The sequence below is a fragment of the Panthera uncia genome, chromosome A2 (genome assembly GCF_023721935.1).
Source record: "Panthera uncia isolate 11264 chromosome A2, Puncia_PCG_1.0, whole genome shotgun sequence".
NCBI lineage: Eukaryota > Metazoa > Chordata > Mammalia > Carnivora > Felidae > Panthera > Panthera uncia.
This window is the reverse complement of record NC_064816.1, coordinates 71,387,236-71,409,493: the sequence shown is the minus strand read 5'-3', so window position 1 is coordinate 71,409,493 and position 22,258 is coordinate 71,387,236. Positions and strand designations below refer to the sequence as shown.

At 39.6% G+C, this 22,258-nt stretch overlaps 1 protein-coding gene across 1 annotated transcript in view; it reads left to right on the top strand.

Annotated features, from left to right (window-relative positions):
• The window catches only part of POU6F2 (POU class 6 homeobox 2), a 461,044-nt gene that overhangs the window by 67,956 nt on the left and 370,830 nt on the right, over positions 1–22,258 (top strand). Inside the window, exon 2 of the mRNA XM_049642770.1 lies at positions 11,163–11,334. Coding sequence (XP_049498727.1) covers positions 11,163–11,334 — 172 coding nt within the window. The remainder of the gene's footprint in view (positions 1–11,162; positions 11,335–22,258) is intronic.

Sequence of the window (22,258 nt, the reverse complement as noted above, 5' to 3'; positions counted from 1 at the left end):
TGTCAGCAGGGGGCAGAATGGATTTTTCTATTTGTTTATGGAAATTTGAAACTATAGGGGACTGGATATTTTCTGAACAAAAAGTTTTTCTCCCCAGCTAAATGTCCTTTGCCATTCGGGATGGAACAACAGAATTAGATGTCTCCACATATTTAATGTATTATTCATTTAAATGAATATTTGCCTCTGAGAAAAAGGATAGAATTAGAACATTGGTAATAAAATCATATTTCTAATATGCTGTGCGTGTTTGCTGATACTGCCCCTGAATGACAGGAGAGCTAATTGTGTAGGAGCAGTGTTGGGCTCCCCTTAGTGAGCCTGAAATTCTTCCTGGCTGAACAAAGGGCATGGACAGAGCTTGGAGGCTTAGGCTCCGGGTGGGCGGGTCTTGGGCTCATCTGGGGCCACGCCCACAAGCTCCAGCGATGATGTTATCTCCCCAGCCAGTGGTATCTTTTCTCAGGTTCAACCGAGTCTGGGGGAAAAACAACACTCTCCTTTTCCTCTTCAGTGTTGATGTTAAATTCTTCCATGTTATCCCATGGTAAAACAAAGTAACACAAGCGCACAAAGCCAAAGTCACATCTCTGGAAGCGGAATGCAAGTCAGTGTATATGGGCATGCAGTGTTAGGGAAGACAGCCAGGTGAGGACTCAGTTTCATATTGTGCAGTTTCAGACAGGATTAAATGTATTTTTAAACATTAAAACTATCAACCAAAGACAGTCCTTGTCTTCACATTCCCTTCCTTCCTTCCGGCCGTCCTCACTATCAATCAATCATTGATCAATCAATCAATCAATCAACTCAGACACATTTATTGAGAGCTTATTTTGTATCAGACCCAAGAGCCAGAATTCTGAGACATGTTTGCCTACCAAAAAATTCAAGCATCTCAGCTGGAGAGGCGAAGGCTTAAGTATTTTGGAGAAATAAGTGATTAACCAATGGAAAACTGTCATGATTTTATTGCATCTGTGATACATCGCAAATAAGTAATACGGGCAGAACTGTGATACCCTGTCCCCGAGTATATTGAAAACTCCATGTTAAATGGATGAGCCACCAATATGGTGGCTAAAAGCTTGGAGTGGACACTTTGATCCTTCCTTGTCTCCCTTGGGGATCCTGGAGGCACCTCCCTAAAACCCTCAGTTCAGTGCTCAGTTTCAAAATTCTGAAAACTAGAGGCAAAGTCTTTCCATTCTGTGAACTATGTCATCCACTTTTGCAAAAGTTTGCAAATATTGAGGTTGTATGTATTAAGTACCTCCAGAAAGGAAGCATTTTTAGGACAGAGATTGGTTGTTCCCTCTTTGTACCTTCAAACCACTAAATGCAAGTTCACTTTAATTTGAGTTGTATTCTAATTAAATCCTGATGCCTATTTGAAGCCAAGAGATCATGAGGAATCTATGGATATAGGGTATATGTATGCCATGTCAATACCACTGCATAACCCCATTACCAAAAGACCAGATCTAGATGAGCCTGAATTGAACTTTTATTGATGCTTTTTCATGAAGGCAGCAGAAATTGAATTGATGGTGCTATTAGGTTGTCAAATAGCAGTGTCTCCCTTTTTTTCCCAGATAAGAATACATGAAGCATCATCCACACAGTCATTAAAACTTCTTGGGGGCAAAAGAGCTATAGAAGTTCAAGGTGATGGTCTAGATGTGTGTCTAACTGCACACTAGATGCTTTGTAGAAGTCCAGAACTTGCAGACTCCCATTTGATTGATTATTACATTGTTATTCCAACATACAGATTTGTACTGATGAACTGTGTTGTTTGTTTATTTGCTTGTGTTTAGATACATCTGTGTCTCATGCTTTAATCTTTAATTGGAATCATCAATAAATGTGTTGATACTTAATGCTTGTCAACAAGCATATATAAGCATAGTTAAGCCAGCATAAGCATAATTAAGAAGATGTAGCACTCATGGTGGGGCTGGGAGAGAAATAAGGACCCTCGGTGGTGACTGACAGGGAAGAAGGAGGTTGCTTGTCTGAGGTTCAACCAAAAGACAGACTCTTAAACTAAGCCCACATGTACATTTAAATGAAATACCATTTTCTGACATCAAGGCAAATCAGATATTCTGCAGTCCTATTTTTTCATTTAAACATGATTGTGAGCATTCACCTTAACTAAATAACTCCTGGATAAAATTTTGGGGATTGGTGGGGGAAGCAAATGGTGTAACTTTCCCAGAGCATCTTCTCTAGAGGGGACCCTATTTCACTCTATAATGACTGGTCTACTCCCAAGACAACATTCATCTAATTGTGGGTCAACATCCAGTATGGTGGGTTGTGTTGCAAGTGGCCTAGATTACATTTTTTACACACAACTGTTGTGTCCTTTCTGGTAGATAATGGTAGTCAGTAATGGTTAGAGATGGGTGAAGTCTTGTTACATTCCCAGAGACTTGCTACCTGGTTACAATGAAAACAAGCTCTGAGGCCAAGAGGTGCCATCCATACAGGTATTTATTGAGCACACTTTTATTAGCAAATAATCCCCAAATCATTTATTCAACCTATCTGAAAGCTTAATAAAGTCATAATTCTCTATCATTTTAGGTGAACCTAGAATACCTTGTACAGATGTTCTGTTAAGGCAGATATGGCAAGATTTTAGAAGCCAGATCTGTTTCTCCCACAGTCAGCATCATGCAACTAGAACTCTCTGACCCAAGGACTGGACATGGACAGTTTAGGGATCAAGCCATAGGTCACAGAGACTTGCTAGATTCTTAATATCTTTTGGTTGCACTCAAGGGAGGGAAATGCCTCTAAACTATTTTAGCCAGTACATATAGCTCGAATATGACTAACCAAACGAAAACTCATTTCTAGCCTCCATTAATACTGGTCAACAAGTTATTTATCTCACTCAAATTAATATAAATTATACTAATTAGCAAAATGCTGGGTGAGGGTGTGGTAGACCATGAATGGAGGTAGCAGAACAGTGGGTGGTACCCAAGCCTGAGGTAGGTCTTTCTGAGGAAATGGTAACACTGAAGCATGAATATTGATTAAGTCAACTGACTGAATCTAAGATTGAGCTCAGGGGTCAGAAAACCTTTTCTGTAAGGAGGCAGAGAGTAAATATCTTAGGCTCTGCAGGCCAATTAGCAAAATCAAGACTGACCCCTGAGGAGAGTTTGGAGAGGCAGCTGCCTTCAGGCAAAGGCAAGTCCTGGGGGAGAACTCAGCTGCAAGTCATCTCAGCCAACATCCCTGGCAGCTGGGAAACAAACGTGTTAGTGGTAAGAGGGGATCTGGGCGGCACACCACAGCATCCATGACAGTATATACTTCTGTTCCAACTGGACCCATGGCCAATTGGATGCCTCAATGTGGGTAGTAGTGTGGTGGAAGATGGTCTCTCTGTGTAATACTTTCTATCTTTCTAAACATACTGATATATATTATCTGTGTGTCTTCTCACTCAAGTCTCACAGTATCCCCCTTGAGAAATATAGAGCTATGTTGGTATGGAAACCAAGATGGGAAAGAGAGTGATTCGTCTGTGGTCATGGACCCCAATGTTTATACCAGTGCTATCAACAATAGCCATACTATGGAAAGAGCCCAAATTTCCATCGACTGATGAATGGATAAAGAAGATGTGGTGTACACATACAATGGAATATTACTCAACCATCAAAAAGAATGAAACCTTGCCATTTGCAACAATATGGATGGAACTAGAATGTACTATGCTAAGTGAAATGAGTCATTCAGAGAAAGACAAATATCATATGATTTCACTCATGTGGAATTTAAGAAACAAAACATATGAACATAGGAGAAGGGAAGGAAAAATAAAATAAGATAAAAACAGAGAGAGGGGCAAACCATAAGAGACTCTTAAGTGTAGAGAACAAACTGAGGATTGATGGAGGGGTGGTTGGTGGGGGGATGGGCTAAATGGGTGACAGCCATTGAGGAGGGCCTATTGGGATGAGGACTGAGTGTCATATGTAAGTGATGAATCACTGGGTTCTACTCCTGAACCATTACGCTGTATGTTAACTAACTTGAATCTAAAAATCAAAACAAAACAACACAGTTGGAATATTGGGTTGAGGAGGGAAATCCAGCTTGGTATCAACGTTTTGCTGTGAAAGTCTATTGTGAAATGAACAAGGGTATATACGTTCAAGCTTTGTAATTAAGTTCCTTATAATGTAAGTTTCATCTCTTGAGTATTTGCTAAAAAACGTGGGTTTTTCTGCTTTTCTCAAAACAATTTTTATTTGCAGTTTAGGAGGTGACATTTAAAATTACTGGGGTGCCTGGGTGGCTCAGTCCGTTAAGGCTTCTGACTCTTGGTTTCGACTTGGGTCTTAATCTCACGGTTCATGAGATCAAGCCCCATGTCGGGCTCTGTGCTGACAGTGCAGAGCCTGCTTGGGATTCTCTCTCTCGGTCTCTCTCTCTGCCCCTCCTCTGCTCTCTCTTCCTCTCTCTCTCAAAACAAACAAACAAACAAACAAACAAACTTTAAAATTAAATAAACAGTGGTGGGTGAATTTACGGTATTTTTAGTGTTTTAATCTTCATTAATTTTCAAAGTTTTCACAATAAATATATATACTTACATCAATAGAAAAAAATGATAAACTGTGGTCTTATTTCCAAAAGTCAAAAAGAATGTCTTTTTAAAACTTATTGAGAGAACTAGGAAATAATGAATGGTAAGAAAATAGAAATTCCTTGTAACTTTTGAGGGAAAGTTTCTTCAGTACATTAAATACCATAATGAGAACCAACAGACTTAGTAATATTTGGTAATTGGTAAAAACAAAATAGATAAAAGTTGTTTAACTTCATGACTAAGGTAACAAAATTCACACTTGAAGTTTTCTTTCCCCAAACCCATGAAAGTCTGGTTTTATCATCTTAATTATCTGTGACTTTGATTTTACCTCTTCTCAGCGGGAGAAATTAAATATGAAATATGATGTTGTCTTTGCATCTTAAATTGGCTGTAGGTAATTTGCATCGACCTTTTTCCTAAATTGAAATGTGTGTGTGTGGGGGGCGATACATTATTTTCCTTTATAATGGATATAATTTTTCTGTTGAATTCTAGAAATAGATCTGTTGAGTATTACTTTGCCATACGCTGGCACTTTGCAAACAAATGAATTGTTTCCCTGGATTTTTGAAGTCTGCCTGTCTTATTTACATTTTCCTCAAAGCTTTCAGATTGCCTGTTTCATAGTTAGTTTGTATGTACATAAAAATATGCTGGACCCAGTTCAAGCTCGGTTTAGATGGGCGCGGGTATTTCCACTGCGTGGCTGCCACTGGACACGGATGCTTTGCTGAGTTAATCATCTCGCTTTCTTTAGTTTCTCTGACTATAAAATGAGGATGATTATGCTTACAAAAACTCTGTTGGCTAAATTATTGCAGGCCTTTAGCTGAATTATCTCTTTGTTTATCAGGGATTAGTGATGACAGCCTAGTGAAAGCTCAAGCTGAATTCTCTTTCCTCATACGGTGCCCTCTATTTGCTCTTCCAATAAAGGGTTTACAGCAGAAATATATGGGGACATCTTTATTTAAAAATTATATTAAAGGACACCAGGAATTAGTATCTGATGATAATATATATGGTTAGTATGTGCTAAGTTGTATGTGACCATGTAGAAATAAACTGTAAGGAATATTAGGGAAAAGCTATTCGAATCTGGGAAGCATGGGGCAAATGTGTACTTGCTGAAGCCTTCTGGCTTACAATTGCAGCATGGTTGACAATTAGAGCTCTAATTTACATGAGCTGTGATCTAAGTGGGTACATTCTAAAATGAGTTTCGTGGGGCGCCTGGGTGGTCAGTTAAGCATCAGACTTCGGCTCAGGTCATGATCTCCTGGTTTGCGGATTTGAGCCCCATGCTGGGCTCTGTGCTGACAGCTTGGAGCCTAGAGCCTGCTTTGGATTCTGTGTCTCCCTCTCTCTCTCTGACCCTCCCCCCACCCCCACACTCTGTCTCTCTCTCTGTCTTTTTCAAAAATAAATAAACATTAAAAAAATTTTTAAATGAGTTTTAGGAAGCGCCAGATCCATTGGATAATACAAGAGAGAGATTACAAGGAAAAGTCCTTCCTTGGCCAGATAATTTTTTTTTAATTTATTTCTTTAAATTCAAGTTAGTTAACATACAGTGTAGTATTGGTTTCAGGAGTAGAATCCAGTGATTCATCACTTACATACAACACCCAGTGCTCATCCCAATGAGTGTCCTCCTTAATGCCCATCACCCATTTAGCCCATCCCCCCCACCCGCCTCCCCTCCAGCAACACTCAGTTCGTTCTTTGTATTTAAGAGCCTCTTAGGCTTTGCCTCCCTCTCTGTTTTTATCTTATTTTTCCTTCCCTTCCCTTATGTTCATCTGTTTTGTTTCTTAAATTCCACATATGAGTGAAATCGTATGATATTTGTCTTTGACTGACTTATTTCGCTTAGCATAATACACTCTAGTTGCATCCATGTTGTTGCAAATGGCAGGATTTCATTCTTTTTGATTGCCAAGTTGTATTCCACTATATATATATATATATATATATATATATATATATATATACACCATATCTTCTTTAATGGCCAGGTGGTTCAGGGAAAGCGAGATTAAGCAGAGCTGAATCGGTTTCTTTCCTGGTAGACTCTTCTGTTGAGTTTTCCATGTGGGTAGGATTGCAAAACTCTGTTATGTAGAATATCCTTGGGGCGAGCATTCTGTGGACTGCACTTTGGATAAAATACTGTTTTATTCCAACCTTTTCATTTCCTAGATAAGGAAATTGAGGGTGGTGGTGGTCACATGATTTGCTAAGTTTACATAGACAATGAACCTGAACGCAAGCCTGGATATTTGACACTATCTGATGTCCTGTCTACTACACTGTGTCGCCCCATTGATTGTGGAACCACGAGCAGTGTTGGACAGAGAAGTGTTTTGTTCCTGGAGTCTGCAGGGAGAAAGATACTGCACACAATATGCTCTGGGAACAGTTGCCCAAGGTTTTAACACCCTTCAGGGTCCATAATTCAAGTTCTGGGAAAACCCATGAGTTGCTAAATTTATGAGCCTTGGTTTTTCATCCAGTACAGTATAAAAGGGTGCTGTGCTTTGGAGACGAATCTGCTGAAGTTCAAAATACACCTTTACTTTATTAGCTGTGTGGCTTTGGGACAAGTTACGTAGCTTCTCTGAGTCTCAGGCCTTTATCCCTCAAATTGGGGACTAATACCTTGCACAGTTTGGGTGACATTACATACATCTGAAATGGCTCTCTTCATTCGATACACGGGACCTAATTTTGTTCTTTAACAACGCGTGAATGAGATTTAAAGAATTGCTGGGTGGTTCTGGTATTAATTGCAGCCCTTTCATTGTAGGATGTGGTGAAATTTTTTCTTCACGTTTTGTGAATGGAACCTACCTCTCTCCTGCTTCTTCTCCTCTCTGCGTCTGGCTCTGAGGTCTCTGGTGACCCTTGTGAGTCAGCATGTATTGGCACATGCTGACACATGCCATGTCCTATTCTTGAATCTACTCACCACTCTTCCATATTGACCCAGTCATTTTTCTTCTGTTGAGGCTGATAAAAGAGTTTCAGGGAAGTCCCAACTCCTTCGACTGTGGTTGTGACAATTGCAGATTTTTAAGCGAGAAGTCTTCACCCCTTCTATTTTTTGCCAGCATTAGCTATTTCCGTTCCTGGGTGCTGCTGCAGGGATCCTTGTGCAGGTTGAAGATGCGGCTTTCTTACATTCCCGCTAGCGTCTGTGTTGGCGCTTGTTGGAAAATCCTTTCTTCACTCTGGCAGAAAGGATTTTTACAGACTGCCATCCCTTTTGGCAGGGGAGAATGACTTCCAAGCCGAGAGCTGCTTGAAAGAGGCACTCCCTCATCACTTATGACTGTACTCAGTGGTTACTGCTTGTGACACATTTTCAAATGGACCCCCCAGTGGCTGCAGCTGTGATTAAAAGCTGTCTGCTCTCTGCCTCACTGGGGGTTTGCTGTTTAACCATGTCGTGCACATATATATATCTGGGCTACAGCTGCATCTTGGAAAACGTAAAGTGTTTTGTAAGATAAAAAAATCAAATGAGTACCTGAATGGCAGACTCCTGAATTTTCTAAGCTCGAGTCACTGAGAGGCACTACTTGGGAACCTAGCCCTGGATGAGGTACATAAAAGTCATTTAAGGAAGAGGAGCTAATGGTCAGTGAATGTGTACTATCTGCCAGCACATGCTTCGCACACATAGGCCGACCTGAACATCTTAAAGATTTAAGTGCTCTTGAACTTAGCAGTTGCATTTCGGCTACCCTCTGTGCTCAGGATTCAGTTTGACCATTCACAAGTAAAACAAGAACAAAATATTCTTTTTCTTTTTCTTTCTTTTTTTTTTTTTTTTTGGTAAGACTATCCAGATGCCCCTGATATGTGAATAACCACATTTAGCTTCTCATGAGGGTTTTAAATGCCATTCTAAACAAAAGTTTACCATGAACACTACCTTAAAAAAACATTCAAATGAACAGTGCGCCCTCAGAGATAGGGTGTGCCTTTGAAAGGCACAGGTCACAACCCTTCCTCTAGATTAGAGAGATTGAGTATGCAACATTTTAGAAAGTAAAAATGTACTAGAATTTAAATCTGGGCTCTTTGCTGCATGTGAGGAGGACACTTACCAAAAGCATAAGGTGAAGGAGGGCTCCCATCCCTATCCTCTGGGCCCCACTCACTGAATCAGAAGAATCCAAATGCGCCTTTTCTTAGATGCATAGGAAGGAAACTTGGGGGACATAGGAGAATTTTGCATCCACTTTCCCCCTGTGCCTGCCTCCCCCCATCCCGGAAAGTCAAGCGCTCCAAATCTCGGTGACCAAAGGCAGTCAATGAAATGCTAATCTATCACCAGCAAATTTAGGCTGACAATACTGTGAATCGACCACATTGATGACATTGATTATATTTCAAATATTTACAATATGGTGAGACAAGCCTAATTTATTTTCTAAAGAGTTCAAGGTAGGTATCACCGATTCAGAGGGGGGAAACAATGGAGAAATGTTTGTGGTTGCTATCTGCAATAATCTGATGCTGACAGAGAGTAGTATTTTATTTAGTAATTAACAGTGTAAAGGGGAGAGGAGCTGTCATGTTGGTTCTTAAGCTGGGGAATGTGATGAAAGATGATATCTACGATCTCATCCTTTCCACTTGTTTAGGATTGTCAGGATGAGAAATGTCAGCATTATGAAAGCTCGGCTCTGCTCTTGATATGATAAAACCCTTCAAAAGCCAGTCTTTCTCTCCCTGGTCCCCCTCCTTTCCAGCTCTCTCTCTCTCTCTCTGCACTTGCTTTTTTATTTATCCTGTTTTGTTAGATGGCAGAAATATAATTCTTTTCTTTCTTCCTATTATAAGCCACCATTTTTGTTTTATTATATGTTTCACAACCCCTAATGCCCCACTGAAAATTACCTTGTTAAATGACAGTGTTTCGAAGCCATGAATCCTTTCCACCATTCCCTCAGAGGTTTGAAACAGTCAACAGACTGTAAAGAATAAATAATAAAAAAGTATTGATTATTTTGATGACTGTGAGATTCAATTAAGTATTAATTTTGCCCTCCAGTGGACCTATCAAGGTATTCAAAAGGGAGGATTCGGCTCAGCTAAATGCGTGCTGAGTGCTTCAGCCTTAAATAGGGAGAAAATGTGTTTACCTACAGTATTTGAAGAAGAAGTGCATTGATGCACAGAGTCCAATATTTAAGTGCTGTGCACATTAAGCCCTGGTGACAGTGACATTGTTTTCAGTGGTATGAGTATTGACTAAAGAAGTGCATTTGATGACAGCTTAAACTATTTGTATTGATTAACATTTTCATAGATTATCATGTGTCATATCAAATTCACTTTTCAGGCATGAATACATTAAAAAAAAAAAATCACCACAGGCATACGGCAACCAATGTAACGATGGGACAAGAGAGCATGCCGCCCCACCAGCTCCCGTGCTGGTCACCTGTTTCCTGCTCAGGAACCATTTAGGCATGAACTTGGCAATAAATACCTCCCAGATAACGCAAAAAGGGCACTTCCTGCTTTTCTTTTCCTTGTGCACCCGACGTTTGTGCCAAAACAATATCATGCATCTTAGTTTGCAAATGGAATAGCAGGCTATCCTTGGAAAATACTTCTGATCCTAAGACGCCTTCCTAATAAGCTGAAGATAAAGCAGATTTAAATTATTGGGGGTGGGGGGAAGTTTGTCTTTTTCGGAGGTGATTTTTGTTTCCTTTTTCTTTAATGCTCTGGGCGTATGATGCTCTAGGTATCGGAAGTATTGAACACAGTTTGTAAGTATTTTTTTCCAATTTCTTTAAAAAATTTTTTTAAACCAATTTAAAAAAAATCGATTTTGCTGTGTATTGTTTGCTTTAAAATGTTCATTTGCTTTGGGGTCAGCTTCACTCCCAAATCTGGGACCAGGGAAGTCAACTTCTGAGGGTACTGATGCAATTTACATGAGAAATCTCTTTTATTCCATTGAAAGCATTTTGAGGACTCTTTTCTCCCTATCTCTTTTCTCTGCTCTGGGGATAGGGTTTAATTGCTTCTCCCCCAGGGAGAGTGTTTCTTAAAATAGCCCGTGGTTCCTCCATAGGGTGCTTCTTCCTTTTTAGTGTGTTGCTGAAGTACAAACCCAGCATTTTCTTTTTTCTTACTGCATTAAAGACGGAACAAGGTGTAAAAACATTCGCACAAAAAGCACATCCCACAATTAAAGCTGTGTTGGTTTAGGTGGCTTTCAAAGAAGTTTTTTTTTCCCCCCTTCTTCCCTCCGAAGCTTCCTGAATCTCTCACATGCTAGTTGAGCTTTAATAGGGTGGGGAGTAATGGAGAACTCCTCGGATCTGTAATAGCTCTTCACTTGACTGCAGCCAGCAATAACAGCGGGAGCAGCCAGAGATAAGAGAGAGAGGAGAGAGGGAGAGTGTGTGTGTGGAAGAGAGAGAGAGAGGAGAGAGGGAGAGGGAGAGAGGACACGCACACTAAAGCTGCCACTTTTTTTCCTCCCCTTCACTCTTTTCCCCCATCCTAGGATCCAATGATAGCTGGACAAGTCAGTAAGCCCTTGCTGTCAGTGCGGAGTGAAATGAACACGGAGTTGAGAGGTGAGGACAAGGCTGCTACTTCAGACAGCGAGCTGAATGAGCCCCTGCTTGCGCCTGTGGAATCTAATGACAGTGAGGACACTCCCAGCAAGCTCTTCGGTAAGTCTGTCTAGGTATTTCATTTCAGCCCTACCATCTTGTCCAGAAGAGCGATCCACACCCCCCCCCCACCCTTTCCCTGTTGTTCATTCCATTTTCTTGTAAGTGCTAAAGAGGAGCTTGGCATCTTGGAGGGGCCAAGCCACCGGGAGCCCACTCCGGCCGGCTAGCAGGGTGTCCTGCAAACTTTTCCCAGCAAGGAACTTCCTCACTGCTCCTTCGGGCTTGTCTGATATTGCCAGAGTCCCCGGGCTAGAAATTATTTAAAAAAAAAAAAAAGAAGAAGAAGAAGAAGAAGAAGGAAAAGAAGAAGAAGAAGAAGATGGTAATAATAATCAGGAAATCAGTTCCATTGTGAGAATTGGTTAACATTTATTGAATAAATATCGACTTGGTTTCTGGTTGCTTTGCAGCCTTTTGTTAAGGGGAAGGAGAGTAAAGAGTTATTATCTGTAGTCAAAAGATGGAAGGGGGAACTGAGAAATATCAATACAAGCCTTTCTGTGCCAGGTAAACAAAGGTGGCCATGGGAATTGCTGGGAGATCTAACATTTTGTAATCACAATTAGAATGAGTATCTCTTCTTCTAAAAGGTGAGTGGGGAAGGAAAATAGGTCCTGTGCTTCCCTCCCCTACTGCCTCTTGCCTTGACCAGATGTTTATAGCCTCATCCTAAATGTGGAGGCAGCCCAGGACCTTTCAGGAATCTTTGTTCCATAAACAAAACAAGAGCAAGCAGAGTGCCACTCCAGTAAAGACATCTGTCATTCAAACAGATGACACTCTGTAAGCCAACTCAAGCAACTGTGATCTCTAATCAGAAAGAGGAGCGGGTTGTTGAGGCGCGTGACTGAGTGATGGATGGTGATAGATGTCTGTGCTGGAGGAGCACTTTATGGGATAGAGTGACATTAGGTTTTCAGAACACTTCCTCCTGAAACGCTTGCTTTTAATTATTTTCAAGTGCTTACATGCTGATAACACTGGATAAGCGCATGTACACCTTAACCTGTTTATATACATGTGTAAACTAACCTGATATATACATCTGATTATATATGTATATATCAGGCAGAGCTCTGCTTGGGCTCAGTTTAAAAACATAGTCGTGTGCCTGAACTTCAAAGAAAAACAACACTACGGCACAGACTGCTTTGTTGAGAAAGTCATTAATTCAGCTGAAAAAAAAAATCAGCTTAATTTTTTTAGCCTCCGGGAAGAAAGCAGCTTCGATAGTTTGGCAACTTGAGGCCAGCTTCAACAGAGGATCTTTTCTCTGATTTGAAACACTCACTCAGTCAAACATGAGAGTGGTATTGCAGAAAAACTTTCTGTTTCAGATTTTCTATTGGTAAAATACTGTTTTACAGTTACGAGGCTAACAGATCCCAGTTTCAAGAAATTCTGTCATATTACCCTGTTCTGGAAAAGCAGCTGTTCCACGCATATGGGTTTTCTATACGTTGGCATTAAGGTTTTAGCATTTTCCCTGTGAGGGAATATTTTGTTGCAGAGTAAGTTTCTACGTGTCTGGGGAGAATCATGTCCTAGAACACTCCTTGCGTTTCAGGGGGTTAGTGAGAGAAGTCAGATAAAATTATAAATTACAGAAAAGCAAGGCCATGCATGCTTCTGCCTCTCTGATGTTGAGGATCCTAATCCCAAGCCCTTTGACTTGTGAAAAGTAATCAGCTGTGAATTCAACAGGACTGCGGATCCTGGATTACTTGTTCCTAAACTTTGCCTGTATTTGAAAAAAGTAAATGCATTTTTGTAGACTTTCACCTAACACCCCAACTTGTTTCCTTTTTCCTTCAAGTCAACTAATAGAGGAGTAATTAACATGGCTTCTCAATGTTTATTTCGATTTTCCACTGTTGGAAATTGTTGCAGCTTTGTTATGTCACTTCTTACCAATTTGCACATGCAGAGAAATAAGCTTAAAAAAAAAACAAACCCAGGAGGGCCAAAGAAATTCGAATTGAGTTCACTGAAGACACATGTGAAGTGGAGTATTTATGGGTAATACTAAGGAATCGTAGTTTAGTTCAGAAATTGTAGTAGGTGTTAGAGTATGCCCATATTCACGTTACATTTTCCACTTCTGAATTTGAGAGAGGGGACCCACCAAAACCTGCATCTTATATCTGATATTCCTTGTGTATCCACTTCATTTTATTTGGCCTCTAGAGTGCTTTTAAAACACAATGAGAATATTTTCCAGTTTCCAATTCGGTGAAGAAGCAACCAGTAGATGAACAATTTTGAAAACTTGAGGAAAAAATGGGAGACAGCCTAAGACAGAGGGACTAGGACATCCATCGGAGGAAGCACCCAGTGTTCTCCGGGGCTTCCTTAGCTATTGGGTCCATTATGCTGTCTCCTGTTAATACGACTGGGACTTAGCCTTAGAAATTCCAGTTTATGTAACTGACTAAAACTTTCTAGAAGAATTCTCTCCCAGAATTTTTAGCAACTTTGGCCACACCTAATGGGTGATAATTTAATGGACCATCAGCTTATTTGACACGAATACACTCAAGTTTTGGTTCTTATACGTAATTTTCATTGCACTCAGTCCTTGACAATGAAGAGTTACATTTTTTCCTGAAAAACTGAGAACATCCAGATTTGTCTCCCAACAATGATTTTCTAATGCACTCTCTCCAACCATCTTGTCATAGCCTACACACTGCATTATTGAAAACTGTGTTTCGGTAATGAAAGGAGCAGATTAAGACAAATCGTGTGCATCTTGATTTGTTTACTTTTGTGGAGAGACATTCCCCAACAACAGGAGACAGGCAGAACTCCGTTGTGTCCTGTACCTGAAATTTCAGTCTTGATGGATTCCTTTGGAGTTGTTCCCCCTTCTGTTTCTTGTTGAAATTAGCAGTCCACAGGGCAAGTCTGTTTCTCTCACAGTATGGGCACCTTCAGCCCAAAACTGCAGGAGAAAGGCTAATACTGATGCCCTCTATGGGTAAACAAAGGAAATTCCAGGAACCATTGGGTCTTTTATGCCTCTCTTAAATTGCACCCTCTGCTCTTAACAGCATCCAAAGGGAAACATACTGTGCAGAATGTTTCAGTGCTCTGTGCAGCTCAGAATATACCAGAAGGAGAACCCAGAAGCCATATGCCAGCTTCAGTAGAAAGTTCAGAACAGGGCCCTTGTGTTTTATAAAGTAATTACATCAGAGATAACATTTTGCTTAACTTGAACAGCTATGGAAACTCAAGTACACTTAGGAGAGATGAATCCGCATTTCATTTGAGAAACGTGTGGTTAGGTAGTTCTCTGTGATATCATTAAGTGGTGCATTATTTATTCTCGGAAAGCTGGTAGGATAACTGTCTCCTTTTTCGGTCCGTGACTGTATTATGCTGAGCTCTGAGCTGTAAGGAAACTGTATGGAGGAGAACAGACTTGGATATGAGGGGGTCGTATCAGAGAATCTGGCTCTGTGTCTCCCTGTGTTTCGGCTGTGAGATCAAATGAGTGATGCCATGCGGGACCAGGCATTTAATATGTGACTGGTGATGTACATATTCGAAACCATTCTCCAAACCGGCCTTTGGCGAACAATCTCAAAGGGAAGAGGTTGCTGTGTTTCTCTAGTGACATTTATAGCACTGTGTCAATGTGGTGCCTCATTTTTAGTTATGCTCATCAAGAATTCAGTGTTCCACATTCAGTCACATTGGATGCTAAAATTCAAATGGTAGCATCAACAACTTGGTCAGGAGGATGGCCACGGAAAGGATAAAAGTAATATATACCCCTAGAAAAATATCTGTACTAAAGTTTTGCCATGCAGTCTCAGCTGAAAAAGTGAGACCACATAAAACAGGCCCTAAATATTTTCTCCCATATATATTTGAAATTTGAAAGATGATTTATTAACAGTGTTCCTCCTGGGAGTATTTTTATTGTTTCAAGATAAACCTCATGATTGCTTTCCTCAAAGTCCCAACTACCTCGGGTGGCCAGGTTAGTCTGTGGCTTGCTGTTCAGTATTATCGTACTGTACATGAACTGGGCCCACAGCTCGAAAGCCTTGAGCTGAGATGTAAACAAAAACCCATTTATAAACATCGCACCCGAGGTAAAAAGCGATGGTTGGTTTTCTGTTATGATCTTGTGGTTTTCTAGTCTAAAAGAGATTGCATATAATGATACTTGTGAACGTGGGTATTTTCAATGTCATTTATCTGTGAACTTTTGGAAAAGGGTTGAAAGTTGGATGAGTGATTCTTCCTTGCCAGAAAATGTGCTATCTGTAGGGGTTTTCTTTTCCTTTCCTTTCTGTTATCTTTCTCATAAGAAACGTGCATTATAAGATTTTTTTTTTAAATTGCCATCCAGTTTGACTTGATTAGAATTTATGGCACTGGAGTTGTTTTCAATGACAAAAGGATAAAGGACTAAATTGTCTGTCACCCCTTGAGACAGTGGTCTCTGCAGGTCAGCGTGGAGGTCATTGGTAGGGCATTATGGGGACTGTACTTTGTGGTATGCTGCCTGTGTATAAGTGGGAGCCTTCATTATGGAATCACTGTCTTTATTACTTTATTTAAATGTCTCTCTCAAGGTTCCAATGCCTGGGACATTTATAATATTCTGATCAAATATGCTGGGGCCGGTAATCAGTACATAGGGCTTAAGCCCCAGAAGGATTTAGCTGGGAGGCGATGAGGAAAATTCCCCGGAGAAATATATTTATTTAACCTACGCATCATGCTTCTATATTTTTTAAAAGTTTTGATATTTTGCTCGTGGAAGATTTTTCCTATTTTTCACTGAAGAAAGTGTGTTTTGTTAGGGAAATATTAAGGGAGTATATTTTTAAATCAACTAAATGACTTGGATAATAGATTCTATGCAAAAATAGTTACTGAAAAGAAACCAAAAGAAATCTGTATTTATGTAAGTAAATGAGGTGCATGATAAGGTATGGCTTAATGGGCTGTTCTCTGACTACTGAGGGGAAAAATGCACATTGAGATACATTTCTGAACATTGACGAAAACCTTACACACTTAAGCATTTCTTAAAAAAGACTCCGGGGTGTGTGTGGATAAATTCAGTCTTAGTGGGTTTTTCCCCTTAGAATACCACTGTAATACTGCCTGGATAAGTAAATCTGCTTTAAGTAGCGTTAATGTGTAAGTTTTGAAATAAAAATAAATCCATGTAACATAGCGCTGATGTTCAAACTTTTTAACCAGATCTGTTCGTGGAGCTATGCTCATTTCTGAGTGACTCTTTAATGGAGGACAGTGCACACTACGTGACATAAGATTCAGTGGGGACTCTCTCAGTGGCTCCCTTTTCTGTTTCTGCCATGCCTGGGGGGCTCAGGTCAGACATCTGTTTAAAGAAGAAAGTTCAATATTGCCACGTCTGAAGATGCTCTCTGTGCTAACACATTAGCAAACCAAAATGCTGATATGGTTTTACATTTTTCTTTTATCTCGATGGCTACGATTCTCCTGTTTTGTTGTTGTTGTCATAAGGTCCTATGTAGAATTGGAAATAAGACCAAGTAATAGACATTGCATTAATCTGCACATCCACCCCTTCCAGTGATCTCATTTTGGTCTTTTCAGTATCTTGGATATTTCTGACTTAAAGGTTACAGGGCATTACAGTGTTTTTGTAGTTCACCCAGACCAGTTTATATCATAATTAATAAATAGAGGGGCATTCCAGATTCAGGCTCGCAAGGCTCAGCCTTAAGTAGATTGCCTTCTTTCTCAATTACCTTATTTAATCATAGAGTTAGCATTATTCTTGTAAGAATTGACCAAATAAAAATTTCCCCCACTTGACAAATGAGACTTAAGTGAGGATTTCAAGGGGACCTGGCTTGCTGTTACTCAGTAAACAAATAATTTGTGAGAGGGCTGGTTCTTTCTTTGGTTGGCGATCTGGCTGGTTTATGTTTGGGGATTAATAATACATCAGACATTCACACATTGAAAAGAAAGTAGATGTGAAGGGTGCTGTTCTGCTACTGCGCTGCTCCCGATTATCCGGGCCCTTCCCTGGGTCCCGAGACTGGCCAAAGAGCAATCACATCTGCCCAAATCTGCACCTGGCTCTACTTAACATGTTTCTTGGTTTTCTTATGCTAAAGAAAAAGATAGCAAAGTGTTTATACCAAGCTGGCATCCTGTCAGGGGGCAATCTGTGTAAAGTTTCCCGCTGTCAGGTTAATAAATTTTTAAAAAATATCCAAAGGCAGAGGTAGCTGGAGAAAGCTCCCAGTAACACCTGCCATTCTCCAGCAGATGGGCTTCTCTTTAATATCCAGCGTGACTCTGGAATTTTCTTGTTTGTCGTCTTCCGAGGTTCTGTACTTCGCTGGGGTTTTTGTTTGGCTTTCCTTTTATTAATGACATTTCGGTCTTTCTTCTAAAATGGTTATCCTTTAAAATTTCAAACATCTTCTTCTTAGAAGGAAATAAGTGAGCGTAATTTGTTTCAGTCTGGTATTTGCAGTCGAACATACACCTTCATGCTATGAGCCTGAACAAGCTTCTAAACCGGTCAACATTGGACTTTTCTTTGGGAATACCTCCGAGTAACATTTATATTAAAATCCCTTCGTTCATAAAGGAGTATCTGGGCTTTGGCTGTGTGGGGGCTTCCAAGGATGCCTGTGTGTTACTCATGTTGACCTGACTCAGTCTTTTACATGTAAGCTCCCACCTTCTGATTCTCAAAGTCAGAGTTTATACAAATACGAACCAAGTGTGGACTAGTTTGGTAACACCTCTTACTCTATGTTGTGACAAAGAGTCAAAAATGGACTAAGCTTTTTTAGTGTGAACACAGAGGTCAGCAAGAACAGCAATGACTCTCTTTTGGTTGAAGACAGTCTTTCGTTCTCAGAGAAATGGAAATAAACTTTGTTTTGTTAAGCATCCAAAGATCGTTTTTAAAAAACCACCTTATAAAATTGCACAGCTCCTGACATCTCTTCTTAAAATTAAGCTGCTACTTCTAAAAAACAATCCTGGTATATTATATGAATGTCTATATTTTATTTGAGAACTGAAAAGAAAATCCATGCTCAAATTTCTCCTACAGTCTTTCCTTTGAAAGTGCTTGTCAGGTCTGATACGTGGTGAGAATATACTGTTGTTTATTTTCATTAAAAAATTAGCCACCTGGAACAACAAAACTAATACGGTCTAGGTCACTTTTATTAGAGGACTGCTCTGCCCTCATGACTAATTGAAAATATAAAGAAAAGTGATCAGATTACAATGAGAGAAACTAATATCATTACACAGAAAGTAAATGCTTAAGAGGTCCGCTTATACCGAAGACCATTAGAAAATGGGATTCTGTAATGAAAACTGCATTCATTAACATGGTTTAAAAAACGTTCTTAGTAAAAACCTAAAATAAAACCTGTTCATTTAGCCTGAGGACGAGGTAGACTATGAAGGTATTTTTAGCAGTCTCGGAACATCTCAATGATAATCAACATGGCATGATTTAACAATTTCACGAATGTGTTTGTCCTGCAATATATAGTTTGGCTTTAGCAGTTTCCTTGGCGTTTCATCTTTTTCTAAAACAATCAGTGTTTTCTAGATTGGTGTCCTTTCCAAATCTCATGTGACTTTGATTTCATTCTATTAATTAAAAAAACCCCACCAAACCCTAATTGTGACAAAAGTTTGTGAAAGCCAAGAAACCCCTATTTAAAGACTAATATTAGCATAGTGTTTTAAAGTAACAATGCTCATTTTTCATTTTCTCATCATGTCCATACTTTGTGGACATGTTTTCTTTCCGTTTTCTTTCCTAAGTGCTATGAACGCACTGCTACCCACACGTTTTACACACGTGTGTGTGTCTCTGGTGTGTTCTCCATATTTTCCCCTGTGTTCCTATGACACTTCAGATTTATCTTCCTAAACTTGTAGTATGTCTGTATTTGCTTTATCAAAACATTAATAAAGCCTAATTTACAATAATAAGCTTTTTTTTTAGTTTATGCTATCTGTATATCACTTAAATGTACTTCTGCTATACCTACGAACCTATGAATATTGAAACACATAGTTTCCAGATAAAATTCTCAAAATTAATAGTTTACCAATAAGGGACAAGCAATTATACTATTGCTTCAGGCGTAGTTGGGCTATTATCCAAATTCCAGTGTCTTCTTTGCAGCTGCTAACCACTGAGCATTTCTCAGAATTTGTGCAGTTAATTCAGTAAAGAGATTTGGGGGTTTCTGCACAGTTTGATTTATAGGGTATTTGTATACACACACACACACACACACACACACACATATATATAATATAAATATAAACTGTCTCAAGAAATATATATATGTGTGTTTGTGTGTGTGTGTGTGTGTGTGTGTGTGTGTGTGTGTGACAGATCTTGCTCAAACTAGGGAAGACCCTTAGGATCTAAACATTAGGAACCCAAGTATTTGTCTACCTGTGGGATATACATAGATTACAATATAAACATTTATATTTTTTCTTTTTTAAGTAAAACGCATCTGTCTTATAGTTGGTAAGCATAATTTTGTGCCTGTGAGGATTTCGTGGACCTAAATATACACTTACCTGTACACATATCAAGATAGAATGGGGGTTTGATGCACAATAAAGAAATCACATTTTAAGCATTTGCTATTAAAATAGTATGGGGTACTTAATCTCCCTCTGCAGTCCTCCATGGCCACACGTGTGGTGATTTGTCTTTTAATAGCAATATGGCAAGATTTACTTTTATAAATTAATGGTTTGGGGTTACTTATTGCATGAGAGAATCACCACTGTTGAAGAAGAAGAGGGGCTGAGGGATTAATTTGATTTAAAAATGCAAACATTTGAAGCTGTTTATAAAGCATGAAAAATTATTACCGCAGAGTGAATTTTTGCCAAAATCAACCAAGGGTAGAAAGAATAAAACATCAAATGGAAAAACATATTTTCCTGTATTTAACAATGTGTAGACGCTCAGGTGGAATAGGGGTGGGGGTGGAATGGCCTTTTCCAAACCTGCGTTTTTTTCTTTGATAGATCCAATTTCATGTAGCAAAATATTGCAAAATAGAAACACGTCAAAAAGAAAACATGCTGTTTTCAAAAGGAGAAGCATTGAAGATAGTGAAGAAAGCTAACATTTTAATGGATTCGCTTGCTATCCATTAATCTAACTGTAATCTATACATGGGTGAATAGTCAGAAAAGGGATCGTCTGGATTATGTGGGAAAACTTTCATAAACTTTTGGAAACAAACCTGCGTCATTATTTTAGATGTTGATTGACTCATCTCTTTCTGATTCCTAAGATTAAGGCAGGTTTTACTCTTAAGAGTTACTAAGAAATGATTCAGATTTACAGTTAATGCTGGTCTATTTCCTTGCTTTAATTAACAATTTTTTAAATGTTTATTTATTTTTGAGAGAGAGAGAGAGAGAGAGAGAGAGAGAGAGAGAGAGAAAGCACAAGCAGGGGAGGGGCAGAGAGGGAGACACAGAATCCAAAGCAGGCTCCAGGCTCTGAGCTGCCATCACAGAGCCCGACACGGGGCTCGAACTCACGAACGGTGAGATCACGACCCGAGCTGAAGCTGGGCATTTAACCGACTTAGCCACCCAGGCGCCCCTCCTTGATCTAGTTTAGAATCTTTCGTTCTGCCATTAGCTTCCATGTTTTATGTAATTTGCTAACATTCCAATCAGAATCTGCAGGCAATCAGAAAAGAGTCGGCTTCAAAAGGGATTAATATCTATAGCTGCCTGCTGAAAATAGTCAAAAGCAAACAAACAAAGACCCAGAACTGGTCAGACTGGACATTGCTGATGGTGTAGAGATGGTTGCACTAGCTTACGATGGTAGCTACCTGTCTTGTCATCTGTAGTATATCAATATGTTTTTATAATGATACAGTCACCTGAACCCTGTAACGGTTTATAGTCCTTTTGAGAATTCTTATGGATTCTTAGAGTGACGGAGGTCTGAGAAAAGATCTTGAAAGCTTTCACAAAATCTGGCTGGGTGACAGAAAACTAGCACGACTGTGATTTAGCAGCTATGGAATTCCATTGACTGGGAACATCATTAAACTTTTAAGTGAAAACACGACCCACAAAACAAATGGTAGATACGAAGGGTGAGGGGCACCCAATTTCGGACAGCCGAAATTAAGAGGTGCCAAAGGCTCTGTGAGGAGAGGCCAAATTCAGCAAGCCCAATGTTGATCTTGATATTCTACTTAGAAAGGGGATTTTGTTGATATACTGTTCTCAATATTAAAACGTGCCCTGGAAATTAGGGCCTTTCCTAAATGGGATCTATCAGACTTGGTCGTTGTGTTTTCATTTTCCCTGGCTAGTTTTAGTCAATGATAAATAAAGAACTTGAATTTGGAATCTGGCACCCGTGAGATCACAAAACCAGGAGCAGCAGGAAGTAACCACAACAAGTAACTTCGAATCAGTGTCTGCAAGGTAGATCTCAGTCCTCTTAACATTTGTAACACTGCTAATTTCTGTGGACTTTTAAAAATACGCTTCCACATGAGCTCTCAAAACCCATAAAAGTGTGGCATGTAAAGTAAATTGTTTGTCACTTGCCGACGACCTGCCATATTTATTGTCAGGAGAAATGGACATTAGTTGGGAAAGCAGTTGTTAGAGGCCAAACAATTTTTAAAGATGGCAAAGATGCGCGAGGGTTTTCCTTTTTCTAACAATGAGCCGCCCCTTCAGACATCAAAAGACAAGATAATAAGACACTTCAAGCACAATTCAAGATTATATTCAACATCTAAAGGCTCATCTCTTGTCAGTTTGCATTTACTCTTCCAGGGATGTGATGCTTCTATCATCTTTCTGTCAAGGGGAGTCTGGCAGAAGAGGCGAGGGCTCTTAT